Source organism: Grampus griseus (genome assembly GCF_964374135.1).
Source record: "Grampus griseus genome assembly, chromosome: 2".
NCBI lineage: Eukaryota > Metazoa > Chordata > Mammalia > Artiodactyla > Delphinidae > Grampus > Grampus griseus.
In genome coordinates, this window is record NC_139018.1 from 141,229,727 (window position 1) to 141,247,110 (window position 17,384).

The window sequence follows — 17,384 nt, forward strand, 5'->3', positions numbered from 1 at the left end:
CACAAATTTGAATTTGAAATGACATAACTGAAAAGGGTCAAAAGCAAATGCCACGTATGGGTCAGGGTTTAGATGGACCAATCACAGAGCACTAGCAAGTCCACCCTGGATCACTCCGCTTCGTGGCAGAATGTGTTTCCTTCTGCCTGCAATGAATGAGATGGAGACAAACATCTCAAGGTCATATGCCAGAAATCATCTACACTTTAACAACTGGTTCACTCTTACACTCGGTTCTCCTTCCTTGGATCTCTTCAGAAGCCCTTCCTTTTGTCAGAACACGTTAAGTCCCTTTTCAACATTCTTCAGTAGGCTGAGGCGTTATGCCCTCTTCAGCGGGTGGACAGAGTCCCAGCTTACCTCTGGGAAAATGTAGCTCCTGTCGTTTTGGAAAGCCTATATAAAGAGCAGAAAGTGTCCCTGTAATACTTTCTGGATTTTGGTGTGAAGTGGTCCTTATAAAGGGAGCAGTAAAGACAAAGGTATCTATCTATTTTCCTCCTGGGGGGTAAAAAGAGAAGTGTTCTTAAATGAAAACACCCACACTGGGGTCCCTTTTTCTAGCCTAGTTATAGTGTTTGATGACCAATTCCCCTTTCAGGTCTGTGGGTGGTTGCTCTGTGAAGTCGAGAACATTCAGCCACAGCTGTCCTCTCAGCAACACACCTTGGGAACCCGTTAGGCCCAAGTTCCTCTGTGCTAATTGCCACTTGTCGAGAGTGCCAGCCTCACATCATGGTAATTGATCAGTGTGTGGTTAATAGCTCCCTTCAAAGGGAAGGGGACAAGTTGATTTGAAACATTCTGAAAAAGGAGACATCTGAGGGCTTCTTTGGTACGGCTTTGTGACAATGGCAGGTCACAGTCGCAAAGCGGGACTCCAATGCCGCTGGAGGAGGCCGGGTAACTCGGGAAGACAGGGCACTCCCCTTTAATGATAGGACATCTTCTGTCTGGGAAAAATTAGGAGTGGCCACACCTGGAAGCACGTGCAGCCCAAGGTCTCTTCAGTTCTCAGGGGCACAAAGAATGGAACTTTAACAACTGGTTCTCATTTTTGTGCTGAGTTCTCCCTCCTTTCAACTCTTTTCATTGATATGTTACCCCTTTATCCTTCCTAGCTACTTTGAGTCCCCCAAAGATGGAAGAAATTGTTCCAGGCAGCTGAGCGTAACCCTCAAACCATCCCAGGCTTCCGTGAAGAACTCCAGCCCTGCGTGGGATCAGGGGCCATTGAGCCAAGGTGGGCCCAGCCAGGACCCTGTCGCTGACAGAAGCCCCCCATCTGACCCTGCCCAGCAGTCTGAGGCTTCCAGGCCTATCAGTCTGGATAGGAGACACTTGGCAGGGGAGGCATGGCTCCCACCACCCCTCTTCTCCCCACCAGGAACTTCTTCAGAGGGAAAAGGCAGGCAATCCCCAAGAGCCGCTTCAGACAGAGGCTCTGCTTAATTATTCTTTCAACAACTCACCATCATACTTGCTTCCACCTTATAGAAATTCACTCCGATCCTCACAGCACCTATTCCTCTTCCTCATTTCAAACAATGGCGTCACATCATCCACCCATCCCCACCCCAGTCTTTGCCTCCCACGTCGGCTCACCGAGTGCCACCCGTTTAGCTCCTCAGTATTTCTTAAATCTCTCCAACTCGTACACAAGCCCTCATCATCTCTGATCTGGACTAACACAAGCGAATCTGTCCTGAGGTCAGAAAAAAAATCCACCTAAAATGAAAATCTGATCATTTTTTTTCTTGGCTTAAAATCTTTCACAGGCCATAGGATAAAGTCCAGAAACTCTGGCATGACACAGAAGGCCTTCCAACAGCTGGCCTCTATCAGCCTTCCCCACCCCCAACGCCTGGGCACCCTGTTAACAGTGAACCGTTTGCAGCTTCCCTCACACAGTGTCAGGATTTTGCTTGTGCTCCTCCCGTCGTCGGGAGGATGATGGAAAAGGGAAATCCTCCCTGTGGCACGACGTGGAACATCTCACTGTCCGGTGTGCACAGGAGAGGTGACCTGGAGTTGGAGTCTACACTGAACCCTGGGGAAATGGTAAAGGGCCTAGCTGCATGGGAGGGATTGGGAAGAAATCAAGCTGGAGGGGTAGTGACAAAGAGATCTGGGAAATGGCTACAACAATGGTCCCAAATCGAACCAGAGCCTGGAGATATTCACGTTCCCCATGAATGCTTGCAATGGACTGAAAGTCTGTGTCTCCCTCAAATTCATATGTGGCAATCCTAACCCTCAGTGGGATGGGCTAGGAGGTGGAGCCTTTGGGAGGTGACTGGGTCATAAGGATGGAGCCCTCATGGCTGGGAATAATGCCCTTATAAAAGAGACCGTAGGGCTTCCCTGGTGGCGCAGTGGTTGAAAGTCCGCCTGCCGATGCAGGGGACGCGGGTTCGTGCCCCGGTCCGGGGAGATCCCACATGCCGCGGAGCGGCTGGGCCCGTGAGCCATGGCCGCTGAGCCTGCGCGTCCGGAGCCTGCGCGTCCGGAGCCTGTGCTCTGCAACGGGAGAGGCCACAACAGTGAGAGGCCTGCGTACCGCAAAAAAAAAAAAAAAAAAAAAGAGACCGCAGAGAGCATTCTTGCCCTCTTTTCATCATGTGAAAATACAATGAAAAGCTGACAGTCTGCAACTTGGAAGAGCGCCTTCACCTGACTTGACCATGCTAGCTCCCTGATCTCAGGACTCCAGCCTCCAGCACTATGAGAGGCTGTCCACAGCAAAGGAATCCATAAACAAGACAAAAAGACAACCCTGAGAATGGGAGAAAACATTTGCAAACGAAGCAACTGACAAAGGATTAATCTCCAAAATATACAAACAGCTCATGCAGCTTAATATCAAAAAAAAAAAAAAAAGGGCAGAAAATGTAAACAGACATTTCTCCAGAGAAGACATACTGATGGCCAAGAGGCACATGAAAAGATGCTCAACATCACTAATTATCAGAGAAATGAAAATCAATTCTACAGTGACGTATCACCTCACACCGGTCACAATGGCCATCATCAAAAAATCTAGAAACAATAAATGCTGGAGAGGGTGTGGAGAAAAGGGAACACTCTTGCACTGTTGGTGGAAATGCAAATTGATACAGCCACTATGGAGAACAGCATGGAGGTTCCTTAAAAAACTAAAAATAGAATTACCATATGACCCAGCAATCCCACTACTGGGCATATACCCTGAGAAAACCATAATTCAAAAAGACACATGCACCCTAATGTTCATTGCAGCACTATTTACAATAGCCAGGACATGGAAGTGACCTAAATGTCCGTCAACAGAGGAATGGATAAAGAAGATGTGGTACATATATACAATGCAACATTACTCAGCCATGAAAAGGAATGAAATTGGGTCATTTGTAGAGACGTGGATGGACCTAGAGACTGTCATACAGAGTGAAGTAAGAAAGAGAAATACAAATATCACATATTAACGCATATACATGGAAACTGGAAAAATGGTATAGATGATCTTATACCATTTTTATGCAAAGCAGAAACCGAGGCACAGATGTAGAGAACAAATATAAGGATACTGAGGCGGAAAGCGGGGTGGGAGGAACTGAGAGATTGGGATTGACATATATACACTACTGATACTATGTATAAAATAGATAACTAGTGAGGACCTACTGTATAGCACAGGGAACTCTACTCAGTGCTCTGTGGTGACCTAAATGGGAAGGAAATCCAAAAAAGAGGAGATATATGTATACATAGAGCTGATTCACTTTGCTGTACAGTAGAAACTAACACAACATTGTAAGGCAACTATACTTCAATAAAAATTAATTATAAAAAAAAAAAAGAACCGTGAGAGGCTGTTGTTTAAATACCCAGTCTATGGTATTTTGTTATAATAGCCTGAACAGACCAAGACAACGCTCTTCTGAAGCCTCCACCCTCCAGCAAAAAGAATCCTTAGAACTAGGGGCAGGAAGGCTGCTCTATGGGTACCCAGTCATTCTCTTCCCCAGGCAGCCTGGCCCTTGCTCAAAAGGCTTAGGGACACACTGGCCTTGGTGCCGGGGAGAGAATGTGGCGTGGCCTTGACAATACCTACTCCTGTCATGGCCACCCTGACCTCTGGCCCGGTTGAGTATCAACTGCCAACAGCAGTGACCCACCCTGAGGCCCTGATTCTGCATCACACTCCTAAGTGACCAGCCAGCTCCCTGGTGGAAAGCTGATTACGCAGGGCCCTTCCTCCAGAGCACACAGTAATTTACCCTCACCAGGACAGACGTATACTACGAACTGTCATGCCTCCCGGCCCCCCGACTCACAAACTTACTTAATGCCTTCTGTACCACACAGCACCACCTCCAACCAACCAACCAACTTCTCTGCAAATGAAATGAAGCAAGGTCTACTCGCCACGGGATTCTTGGTCCTCCCACAAACCTCATCAGCAGAAGCAGCAGGCCTTCCAGAACTCTGCTGTGCTGCCCGCTAGAACACCACATCTGGCAGAGTTGTGGGACGTGATGCTTCTCCTCAGAGCCGCAGTCCAGGGACTGAGGGATCAGGGATGGAGATGACATCTCCCATGTTTATACCCCACGAGCTACCCTTAAGATTTCCGCTTCCTGCCCCATGTTGCTGAGCCCTGGCGATCTGGAGACTTTAGTACCCAGGAAAGGATGCTTCTAGGAGTGGGTGGCCTAAGAGGATGTGTGGCGTGCCACCAGGCCATTTTGGGTTTCTTGGGCTTCTAGGGAACAGCATCCTCATAGGTGGGGATGCAGAGGAGGACAGACTGTGGGGTACCCTTCCTTAGGGGGCTTGTTTGTGGCTGGGTCTGTGGGCTGGAGGCCTCCTTAGAAACGTGCGTGTGTGTGTATGTGGTGTACAAACACACATGCACACACAGTGGACAAATGAAAGATGCATTTAGCAAGTTCCTGCCAGGGTGGCTGCCTGATTCATCCTGATCCCCCTGTGAAAACAGTCCTTAGTGTACACAGGGAATCCAAGCAACCAAGTCTGTACTAAGCAGCTCTGTCAATTCCCCAGGCGTCTGGAATTCCGTAAGGCCCTCTGGGGACGGGACCACAGCTCTGCATCCTTGGTGCCCAGCATGCTGTTGGCACAGCAGGAGCTCAATAAACACCCGCCCAGCAGTCAGTGGGACGGTCAAGGCAATGGTCTAGAACTCCTTTAGCCAAGATTCCCAAAGTCAGCCTGGCTCCAGCCCTTCCTGGATTTTCAACTCTCTCTTGGATTCCTTGAGATACTCTGATAGTCTTCCAGTAAGTTCTTGTGTCACATAAACTAGGCAGTCTTGCTTTTTGTTTTTGTTTTGTTTTTTTGGCTGCATTGAGACACGAGGGATCTTAGTTCCCCGACCAGGGATTGAACCCGGGTCCCCTGCAGTGGAAGCGCGGAGTCCTAACCACTGGACCGCCAGGCAAGTCCCTAGTCAGTCTTGCTTTTAACCAGTACATTTTCAATACCTACACAGGACTCTCCACCATCCTAAAAGGAAGCCTATTCTCCTAAAACAAGCTTCTGGCCCCTTCCATCGGCCAGGTGAGGCCTCTCAGAGGTGGTCAGTTTGTTTCCTCGGTCCTTGGGCTTCTCCAAGTCTGTGGTCAGTCATGCTCTGCTCCTTAACACCTTTTTAACTATCCACAGAGCGTGTCCCAGACCCCTTGGAAAGCAAAGCAAAGCTATAAACGCTCTCCCTAGAAAAAAAGCAACACACACACAAAACACTGTGTGACATTTTAAGGGTTGTGGGGGCTCCAAGTTAAGAACTTATGATCCTGTGACATATAAGAAATATATATCTTGTCTTCCTCCACGGTTCCTGGCTCACAGCTCCTGAGCGCTAAGAGCAATGCGAGCATCTTTTGTCACAGTATTTGGTCTCTTGTCCTCAGTTCTGAGTTCAGAGCCATAAAGGTGAAATGGGTATCTTATTATTCATAACAAGCTCCTTTCTGTCAAAACTGGGTTTATGTCAATGAGGTGACTTTTGTTTGCAAAGGACCTAAGGATGGGGGGGCTGGTTTCCAGGGGAACCAATCATGAATAGAGGGGAGGGGAGAGGGCTGGAGGCTGAATCAATCACCAGTGGTCAGTGATGGAATCAATCATGCCTAATTAATAAAGCCTCCATAAAACCCTAAAAGGAAGGGTTTGGAGAGCTTCCGGGTGGGTGAACATGTAGAGATTTGGGGAGAGTGGCAGACTTCAGCAGGGGCGTGGAAGCTCCGTCCTTTCCCCATACCTTGCCCTAGGTCTCTTCCATCCAGCTGTTCCTGAGTTATACCCCTTTATAATAACCTGGTAACCTAGTAAGTAAAATGTTTCTCTGAGTTCTATAAACAGCTCTAGCAAATTAATTGAACCTTAGGAGGGGGTCACTGGAACCTCTGATCTATAGCTGGTTAGTCAGAAGCACAGGTGACACCCTGGGCTTACAACTGAAGTCTGAAGTTGGGGGGATCCTGCAGGACTGAGCCCTTCACCTGTGGGATTGGATGATTCCTCCAGGCAGGCAGTGTCAGAATCGAGTTGCATCGCAGGACACCCATCTGGGGTCTGAGAAGTGCTTGGTGCTTCGGGGTACCCCTCCCGCCCCCCACATGCATGTTGGAAATTGGGAGCAGAAACCTTTTAAAACTCTTACTGAGCGTGAGTCACCTTACTCCCCCTCTCCGAGGGCTCCAACCAGAGTCAGTGACACTGATGGCTGTCAGACACACCCCACCCTGGGTGCAGGGGACCTGGGGAAGGAACGACTGGCAAGGCTGCGTCCTGAGGCTACACCTCAGGCTGTGAAGCAGCATTGTCAGAGATGTTTTCCTTCTCTAAACAACATCTCCATTTTCAAGGAAACTGATGTTTCTAAAAGGTCATCTGGTTTGGCAGCCCTGCAGCGCCAGAGGGGAGAAAACTGAAGGCCAGAGAGGAATCTGCTCAACCAGTAGAAGCAGCACCGGATCCCTCAGCAAGCAATTACCTACTGAATGAGAAGAGCATTGGACGCGGCACCCACGGCGCTGCGGGAAGGACCACATTACCTTTGTCAGCTGCTGCTCCGAGGAAAACCCCAAACCAAACACCGTGTTGGCTCTGCTGTCGGCCCACTGCCCAAATTTCTGCGATGTTTTGGTGAAAGTCATATTGGGTGTGATTGTGCTGTTTATGATCACCTGCAGCGAAACAGCCCAAAGAGTCGACATTTAAACACTGAATTAGACACCAGAGTAACTCCTTAAAAACTCCTCTGTTGGCAAAGCTAGTAGGTAAAGCCTGCATCCCCACTGCTATATCTGGTCCTTCCTCTCCTGGCACATCCCACGCTGAGTCATATACACACAACCATGATAACAGGCAATTGCAGAGACTTAAAAACAGACAGTCAGCCTAAAATAAGATCTCACAGGTTATCAGTGGGAGAAAGTCTCTCCTAGGTAGAGAACAGTTTCCAAAACTGCTACTTCTTTCCCCAAAGCTGTCGCACATCCGATTGCCCTTAACGGCCAGCCATGTCACACATCCTCTGAAGAGCCACGCTGCCGACCTTTTTAAGTGCCTGGAGCCCCCGGGGTCCAGCTCAAACCATTTAAAATTTCCATGAGCAATGGGGGCTGGCTGCTTCCCCACGGGAAAGAAAAGGTACACTCTAATTGGGATAATTTGTGGAGGGTTAATTTACAGACTAATTAGACAGGTGTGAGCTGGGTGTATGGACAGTGCAGGGACCTGGTGCTAGCTGCTGCCACCTCTCCTTGGCTTTAAAGGATGAGGGGGTGAAGAGGCTATGGGATGTGGAAGGAGAGAGTCATGGAGCACAGGCTCCCTTAATGAGAGAGGAGACCTTCTGTTGAGGGACACACCGGCACATGGTGACCTCACAAGAGGGGGAGCCAGTGGGACAAATGCCCTCGCCTCTGCCGTTCTGACTTCCCGCCACTGGCCAAACCCAACCAGAAGCCAGAGGCCCCACAAGCCCACTGATGTCATCTGCGGGTCAGCCCCTCAGGGACCAGAACAGGGTGAAGAAGAGTAGAGGATGAACGTGGAGGTAAAAGGATGATATCCAGCACACAGTACATTCATTCATTCAACAAACACTCACTGAACATTCACCATATGCCTGGTATTCTGCTAACCAAAGACACAAAGAGGAAGGAGTCAAGATTCCTGATCTTCAAGTTGCAGGTAGTCACGAAGAGGGTAGAGACATGTAAGTAATCACTAAACAATCGATCAGTGTTATGAAGTATCAATAACAAGCTCAGTCGGCAGAAATCCTTGGCAGCCTGAATACTAAACTACTGAAGACTAAAAAACTACTTAGATCAGCTCTTAAGCCTTACAACAAGCCTAGAAGGTATGACTACCACCCTCACTTCACAGGAGAAACTGAGTTGGCAAGTAGCAAAGCCTAGAGGTAAAACCCAGATTGTCTGACTCAAAGTCCTGTATTCTGAGCTTCTGTAGGACGTGCTTCTCCTGTTCTTGCCCCAGCTATGAAGCACTGATGCCTTCACTGCACTCCAGGTTGCTTTTCCTTCCTGTGCTAGTTCCTCTAATTCTCAAGACTGTGTGAGCTAAGACACTTTTATCACATGTTTTTCAGATAACTGAATGCAACAGTTAGTAAAGAGCTCTGCCTGCTGTCACCGGACACTATCAAGAAATGGAGGCAGGGCTTCCCTGGTGGCACAGTGGTTGAGAGTCCACCTGCCGATGCAGGGGACACGGGTTCGTGCCCCGGTCCGGGAAGATCCCACATGCCGCGGAGCGGCTGGGCCCGTGAGACATGGCCGCTGAGCCTGCGCGTCCGGAGCCTGTGCTCCGCAACGGGAGAGGCCACAACAGTGAGAGGCCCGCATACCAAAAAAAAAAAAAAAAAGCAGCAAGACGGACAGCTGGGGCAATCAAGCCATTAAAAAGTGGTCAATCCCAGGACCCTCTTCTTTCACTTCCCACTAACATGGAAACTCTGTCCTGTGCTACCCTTGGCTCAGCCCACCAACACCAAGTCCTCCTGAGAAGTTGGGCAGATCGAAGCTTCTAAGGACACATTCCTTCTGTGCGTGTTCCTCTTGGGTTCCCAAATCATTTCTGGCTAACTGCGCTTGCACCTGGAGTCCACCTTATTGCCTGTTTCTCTTTGAGGCTCTGACTCATTTCTGACTTTCACCCTCCTCAAGCATGCAAGAAGAAGTGAAAGGAAGTGGACACATAGGACCTTTTGTCTACTCTGGGTCTGCTACGGTTGAGTGCCCAGTGCGGTTGTGCGAATGGGAGGGATATTCTGGAGGTGGGGGTGAGGAGATGGGACCTGAGGGAGGCTTAGTTCTGCGCAGGTGAATGGAACCCTCTCTTGTGAGACTGGAGAGAATGAGGTAGGTTGAGTTTGACGGACATAAGCTACAAGCTCAATGTCACTAGGAATGTGGAAACTGCATTACCATTACTACTATATACTCACCAAATTCAAAATATGTCTGATGATACCAAGGGTGGGAGTGAGGATGTGGGGCAATGGGTGCTCTCACATATGGGCAAAATCACTTTGAAAACTAATGTGGCTTTCTCTGATAAAGTTTAAAATGCACATTCCCTACCACCCAGCAATTCCACTCCTAAGTACATATCTGAGAGAAACCTTTGCATAGGTACACAAGGAGAAATGCACAAGGATGTTCACAGTAGCAGTGTTTGCAAACATAAATGTCCACCACCAGCAGAATGGATAAATTATGGTATATTCATACAACAAAATACTACCTAGAAGTGAAAATTAACCAAAGCTATAGGTATCAGCACGGACGACGACAAAAACTTAAGTTAAAAAAAAGTCACAAAAGAAGACATACAGTATAGGTCTCCGTATGATTCTATTTATGTAAAAATCAAAAACAGGCATAACTAAATAATATATTTAGGGCAAGGGTCAACAATTATAGCCCTCAGGCCAAATCCTGCCTGTTTTTGTAAATGAAGTTTTATTGGTACACAGCTTCACCCATTCATGTACATATTGGCCTCTGGCCATTTCCTTGCTATTGATACAAAAGAAAAGTTGAAGAGCTGTGAAAGAGATTGTACAGCTCATAAGAAAATTACTGTCAGGCCCTTTAGAGAAAAAGTTTGCCAACCTCTGGCTTAGGGATATATACACAAGTGGCAAAAGTATAAAGAAAGGCAAGGGAATGTTTAACACGAATTTCAAGAAAGTGGTAACCTCTTGCAGGGTGGACGGCAGGTGCCTCTATTAGGGAGAGGTCCAGAAAGGGACTTCTGAAGGACTAGTAAAGGACAGACTTCCTCAGTTGGGTGTTGGGTACATGAGTATTTGCTTTGTTATCAGACATTAAATGGCACAGATAAACAGTTAAAAATAAAAAACATGCAAAGCTATAACAAAGCTGTCAGGGAGACGAATCCCCCGTGTGAGCAGAAGCTTGTGAAAAGGGAAGGCGGTGCCCTGTGAATGGGGACACTGGAAAACTGTGCTGGGGGCAGAGGAAGTGGCTGGACCTGTGGTTTCTGGCCTCAGGTAAGCGGGGGGGAGGCTCAGCAGACTCTGGGGTCACAGGAGTGGAGGATGTCACCCAGCAAGAGGGGACAGAGTTTCAAGGGAAGAGGCCTGGGTAGAAAATGACTTTAGAAGCACGAAGGCAGGGCCTGAGGAGTGAAGGCATACAGAAGGGACAGTCAGGAGGGAACAAGGAAGAATGAGGCCTTGGGTGTGGAGAGAAAGGGCAAGCGTGGGTGTTCGATGAAGCAGACGGACTCAGCAGGACCAGAACTGGTGCCTCCCTGGGGACTTGGGAAGGCCGGGTTGGGGGGGGGCGGGGGGCAGGGGAGCACCCTTAGAAAGTGAAGCTCAGAAGGATGAAGGGGCTGCTTTAAAGCACAACCTTTAATATGGGCTCCCGACCCCTATGCCCACCCGCTTCCTCTTTTTTGTGAATTCTCTCTGAAACGTTCATGGAGAAAAAAGAAAAAGAGACTCCCCAGTAAAAGACTCAGTTCCTGCAGATCACTGGAACCCACTTCTCAGACAATGGACAGAGCACATGCAACCAAGAGGTACCTGGAAGAAGCAAAAAGCTAAGCTCCTCCAGTCCCTAGTGCAGCTCCGGCTTCAGAGGAAGCTGGAGGCAGGCCCCCTGGTTCCTATTCAGGGCAAGTCCCCAAATCCACGGAGATGGAAGTCAGAACGCAGAAGAGGCTGGGGATGTTACAGCAATTAAAAGACTTGTTGCCTGCTTCCAGCAAAGGTATGAATAGATGCTTTTATTCTTGTTTTTTAAAACCATAGTCAGGGAAGAAGAGAAACCAACATTCATCGAAAATCCTACTGTGTGCTGAGAACCTTCCATATGTCTGCTCCTTTAACAGAAGGTGCTCTGTATTTATCCAAAAGGGGAAACTAAGGACTTCGCTGGAGGTCCAGTGGTTAGGACTTCACCTTCCAATGCAGGGGGTGTGGGTTTTATCCCTGGTTGGGGAGCTAAGATCCCACGTGTCTCATGGCCAAGAAACCAAAACATAAAACAGAAACGATATTGTAACAAATTCAATAAAGACTTTAAAAATGGTCCACATCAGTGAAGTGAGAGAGTGGCATGACATTTACACACCACCAAACAAATGTAAAATAGATAGCTAGTGGGAAGCAGCTGCATAGCACGGGGAGACCAGCTGGGTGCTTTGGGACCACCCAGAGGGGTGGGATAGGGAGGGTGGGAGGGAGCCGCAAGAGGGAGGATATATGTATATGTATAGATGATTCACTTTGTTATACAGCAGAAACTAACACACCATTGTAAAGCAATTATACTCCAATTAAGATGTTAAAAAAAAAAAGTCCACATCAAAAAAAAAACCAAACAATGACCAAAAAAAAAAGAGGAAACTATACTGATGGGTGGAGGAGGGGACCCTGACTGTGTTCTTGAAAGCAATTTCACATTCCCAGACAAAACACCAAACAAGTCAGAGTTTCAGAGGCTTATATCCTCCAAACCGTTGTGATTAGGCAGAACACAGCGGGTGCTGCTAAGTATCTGTAGAATGGATGACCTCTAAGGTCTCTTCCAAGATAGGCTTCTGGGATCCTATAAATAACTGAGAACCCAGGGCAGGGGAGCCATCCAGAGCACCCGGGAGAAGCACCTGCTCCAGGCAGGTCTTGTCCACAGGTGCAGGCAATTCCTCACGAGGATGGCAATGATTAACTCAGTCTGTAAAGAGTGCCAACAGCACAATGAAATCAAGTGCTGCGACGGCTCAATTCACAAATGCTCTGGAAATGGAGTTGGCTGTTCTGCACAAAAACTCACCATCAGTCACACAGCTGTTGGTTGCGGCTGTCGGTGATGTGATGGCTCACATCAGCGCTCTGGGAAGCTGGGAGACCCCTCATGTGGCTCCCACCTGTCCATGCACAGGGCTGACCCTGGGTGACATTCTGAGGTTTTGGTCCTGGTTCCCTCTTGGCGGTGATCCTACTCTTGCCCACTGTCCCGCTGCGGACACGGCACACCTCCTGCAGGCCTGGAGAAGATGTGGCCAGGCCTGACCTCGTCACCCACCCATGTCTATGGCGTGGCCCACTCTAGCTTGATGCTGAGACTCCAAAGATGGGCCAGGCCCGTTCCTCGAAGAGCACAGTCTCCTGGTAGCCCCACACACACAGACGTGGATCCACAGAACCCCCCAGGCAATGCTGGAGCTACGCACCACAGTATTCCCACCCACGTATGTCTTGAGCAGCAGCTGCGACTGACACATGAAATACTTTCCTTGGAAGAAGGAAGAAAAGGTCTGCACACAGATTTTTCCTACGATGAGCAGCACCAAAGGCGCTCAGGGAAAGGAGAGGGCTCCCCCGCATCCTTCCCCAAGTAGAGCACGACCAACGCTCGGACAGGGCAGAGGAGCTTGTTATGCCTGGTGTGGAACGACAGCTGCTAAAGCTGCTGGCTGCACCTCCTCCCTTCACGGGGGGCCCATGCTCTGTGGGCTGCCCGTGGTTGACTCAGCGGCCGAGTCCACTGTGGTCTTTGCTCGCAACCACCTCCAAGTCCCTTCCACACCAGCAACCTGTTCCTGAAGCACATCTACTCCTCCATTTGGGAGGGGCAGAACAGGCTTCCCCTTCCAGACCGCAGCAGCCTCCCGCCTTGGGAGGGACAGCTGGCCCAGAAGCACCAAGCAGAAGACGTGACATGGCCAGGCCAGGAGAGAGAGGCAGGACCGGGGGTCCTAGAACTGCCCAAGGTCAGAGGTGTAGCCAAGACACCACCCCAAAGGCTAAAAGCATCTGACCATCTGTCATCTTAGTTCCTTTAACATTTGGAATCAAAGGCCTAAAACAAAGTGGGGTTGTCCCAACGTGGTGGAAGGCAAGGATGAGGATCCAGAGGCAGGGGTGGGATGCAGAGGGGCAGCGGACAAGGGCCCTGGGACAGCGCGGCACTGGCATCAGGTCAGCAGACGGCGCCCTACTCCAGCCCCTAGGGAGGAAGGAGATCCATCTGGATTATTGGGGCAGGGCAGAAGCTGGGGCTGGGGGGATCAGGAACTCAGCCGTGGGTGGGGAGGAGGAAGGTGCAGAAGACCGGGCAGTGTCAACAGCTGCTACCACTCTGGGGAAATCACCATCCGGGGGTCCTTCTCCATGTCTCACCTGACCTGTGGAGCGGCTGGAGGCACAGGATCTGACCGAGACCCGGCCTGTTGGTTTTGCACATTGTTGCTGAGCAGCTCCAGGCAAGGTCCAGCTGAGCTGAGGAGGCCTGGGGACCATTGTCTGGTATTCTGTGCTCCAGTTCTCAGGGCAGGACAGTTGCCACCCACCCGCGGCCCCAAGTGCCAGGCACAGGGACTAAACCACTAAGGCTGGTCCCTACCCACTCCCCTGGGCCTTATGCTCTGTCACAGGACACTCCCTTTTGCTGAACAAGGCCCCGTCACAGTGCCTGTGCCCCGCTAGTAAAGCAGGAACTCTGGGTGGGCTCCTGGAATGCCAGGTGGTGTGGCGCTTAGGAGGCGTGGCCAGAGGGCCGCAGGCTCCATTGCTGGATTCCAGTGGCACCCCACAGCCTAGGTTCCCAATTCCCACTTTTTAAGTGACTCCATAACTTGATGGATCCCCCGCACTGAGCTGGAACTAGCTCTATTCTTCAGCCGGGGGGATAGCCCACCCTCCTCCACCCACCTGATTTCTCAGAGCTAGCTCGTTTGGCTCGGACCCCACCACTGTCACAGACTTCAGGAGCTGCAGACCCGTACAACGCAGTGGACACATTGACAAATTACTCAAAGCCCAGCTAATAGGACTAAAGCGCTTCCTCTAAGGAAGTGCATTTTATCTGTATTTAAGCCCACTCTGTCCTGGGATAACTCAACTGACAGAAGTGCAAACCCATCTCAAGGGATGGTGGATGAACTCACAGAATCTACAGATAAAAGAAAGCAAGTCGGCTTGATTCACCACTGCTAGCAGAACATCCTGGCAAGAGGTGAGAAGATTCCAGCTCAAAAGCACAGAGAAGGAAAGTGGTAATACAACCGCCAGATCACCATGTCTCCCAGAAGAAAAGAAATAATAAAGGCATCTCTCAGATAGTCAATCCTCAAACACAAGGTGCCCATCTACTATGCGCCAGGCACTTCTACACTTCCTGAGCGCTCATCAGAACCCTGGTCAGCGGAGGCTTCCCATGCCTCCTGCTCTGTGGTTGTGGGGTTGTGGAGGGAGAAGCCCACAGCCAGGCCCCATTCCTCTACCCAGCCCTGACCCAACTCCCCAGGAACGCTGACCTAGGGGCAGATTGCAGGCGAGAGGAGGCCAGTCAGAAGGCTACTGCAACAGTCTGAGCAAGACTGTACCAGGACAAGAGTTATGGCCTTGAAACAAAGCATTAGGTATAAACGTGACACACTTCAAAGGCAGATTCATTCTACCAACTAAAAAGGGAATGACTGTGCTTTTCCATTTCCTTCTTTCTTTCCTTCCTTCCTCCCTCCCTCCCTTCCTTCCTCCCTCCCTCCCTCCCTCCCTTCCTTCCTTCCAGCAACAAGTGACTGGGAAGTGAAAATGGAGAGGTGGTTTAGAGGGCAAATAGGGGAATTCAGCTTCAGATACACTGAATTTCAGGTGAGAGCAGATTATCCATGTAAAAATGTCCATCAGGATGAATACAGATTAAAGACAGAAAAGAAACTATAAAGCATCAAGTCTACTTTTTTTTTCTTTTGTAAACCTGGTGATACGTCTACTGATAATCCTTCTTTATTCTGCTCCCATCATAATGTGGCAAAAATACTGAGGAAGGCAGCAGAATAATGAAAACACCAGGAAAAAAATTATCTCAAGAAATACTCCAAAACCATTTAATAAAATTCAACTCCCATGCCTAATAACACCAAAACCAGACTAGTTACAATACCCAATGCTGTCGGGGTTGCAACAAACTGGCATTCTCATACATGCTGGAAGACAGAACTCTTCGGAAAGCCATTTGGTAATAACCATCAAGAGCCATAAAGCGTTAATATCTTGACCTATAACATTACTTCCATAAATCTATCCTAAGGACATATCCAAAAAGCAATAGGCATGATGACCAAATGAGGTTATCTGTTTCATGAAGATGCTCATTATCTATAATAGTAAAAAACTGGAAGCCACTTCAGTAGCTAACCATAAGGGGAGAAATTAAGGACATTATAGGTCCTTGGTGGAATTATTAAAATAGCATTAAAATGCTAGTTATGAAGACAGCGTGCTAACAGGGAAATTTTTTTTAATTGGCCATAATTTTAAATGAAAAAAGAAAAAAGTGGGATCTGTGATTATAAAGACATGATAACAATAACATCTCTGTTAAGGTGGCGGGTTTTGGGGTGCACCCTTTTCCCTCCACTTTTCAAATGTATCCTATTGCTTTTGATGAAAATAAGTGACTTCAAGTGAGCCGGCGAGATGGTACCTTGGCTCCATCCACACTGATGATCCGATAGCTGTTCCTTGTGACATCGTAGAAGTAGGAGACTGTGACGGCCTGCTTGCTCGCAGGCACCCAGTTCTTCTTGGTGTTGGGGTCGATCTGGAAAACGTGGGCTCGGGTGGTGAAGATGGGCTGTTCTCTGCAAGAGGAGAGATAGGCGAATGAGTTGATGGAACTTTATGTATAATTTATAATTTCTAAGCCACCTAAGATTTTAATCATTTATGGAGAAAGATACATAGGCCTGAGAACAATTAAAATAAAAAAAGGGAAGAGAGGAGAAAAAGAGAGACACCAGCGGAGTAGTTACTGAAACCCAACACCCTGAGGCTGCGGGGCAATTGGCCTAATGAGAAATTTGCTTAAAAGGCAACTCCCCATCCAAGAACATGGTATATCTCTCCATCTATTTGTATCATCTTTAATTTCTTTCATCAGTGTCTTATAATTTTCTGCATACAGGTCTTTTGTCTCCTTAGGTAGGTTTATTCCTAGATATTTTATTCTTTTTGTTGCAATGGTAAATGGGAGTGTTTTCTTAATTTCACTTTCAGATTTTTCATCATTAGTGTATAGGAATGCCAGAAACTTCTGTGCATTAATTTTGTATCCTGCTACTTTACCAAATTCACTGATTAACTCTAGTAGTTTTCTGGTAGCATCTTTAGGATTCTCTATGTATAGTATCATGTCATCAGCAAACAGTGACAGCTTTACTTCTTCTTTTCCGATTTGGATTCCTTTCACCATAATTCAAAAAGAGTCATGTACCAAAATGTTCATTGCAGCTCTATTTACAATAGCCAGGACATGGAAGCAACCTAAGTGTCTACGGACAGATGAATGGATAAAGAAGATGTGGCACATATATACAATGGAATATTACTCAGTCATAAAAAGAAACGAAATTGAGTTATTTGTAGTGAGGTGGATGGACCTAGAGTCTGTCATACAGAGTGAAGTAAGTCAGAAAGAGAAAAACAAATACCATATGCTAACACATATATATGGAATCTAAGGGGGAAAAAAAAGGTCATGAAGAACCTAGGGGTAAGACGGGAATAAAGACACAGACCTACTAGAGCATGGACTTCAGGATATGGGGAGGGGGAAGGGTAAGCTGTGACAAAGTGAGAGCGTGGCATGGACATATATACACTACCAAACGTAAAATACATAGCTAGTGGGAAGCAGCCGCATAGCACAGGGAGATCAGCTAGGTGGTTTGTGACCACCTAGAGGGGTGGGATAGGGAGGGTGGGAGGGAGGGAGACGCAAGAGGGAAGAGATATGGGAACATATGTATATGTATAACGGATTCACTTTGTTATAAAGCAGAAACTAACACACCATTGTAAAGCA

The 17,384-nt window shown here is 48.2% G+C and overlaps 1 protein-coding gene across 3 annotated transcripts in view; it reads right to left on the minus strand.

Annotated features, from left to right (window-relative positions):
• HOMER2 (homer scaffold protein 2) overlaps positions 1-17,384 on the minus strand; it is a 102,052-nt gene that overhangs the window by 37,741 nt on the left and 46,927 nt on the right. For all 3 annotated transcript variants that reach the window (XM_082647455.1, XM_082647454.1, XM_082647456.1), the window contains exons 2-3: positions 16,005-16,161; positions 7,062-7,193 (exon numbers count right to left, since the gene is read on the minus strand). In XM_082647455.1, the coding sequence (XP_082503581.1) occupies positions 7,062-7,193; positions 16,005-16,161 (289 nt within the window). The remainder of the gene's footprint in view (positions 1-7,061; positions 7,194-16,004; positions 16,162-17,384) is intronic.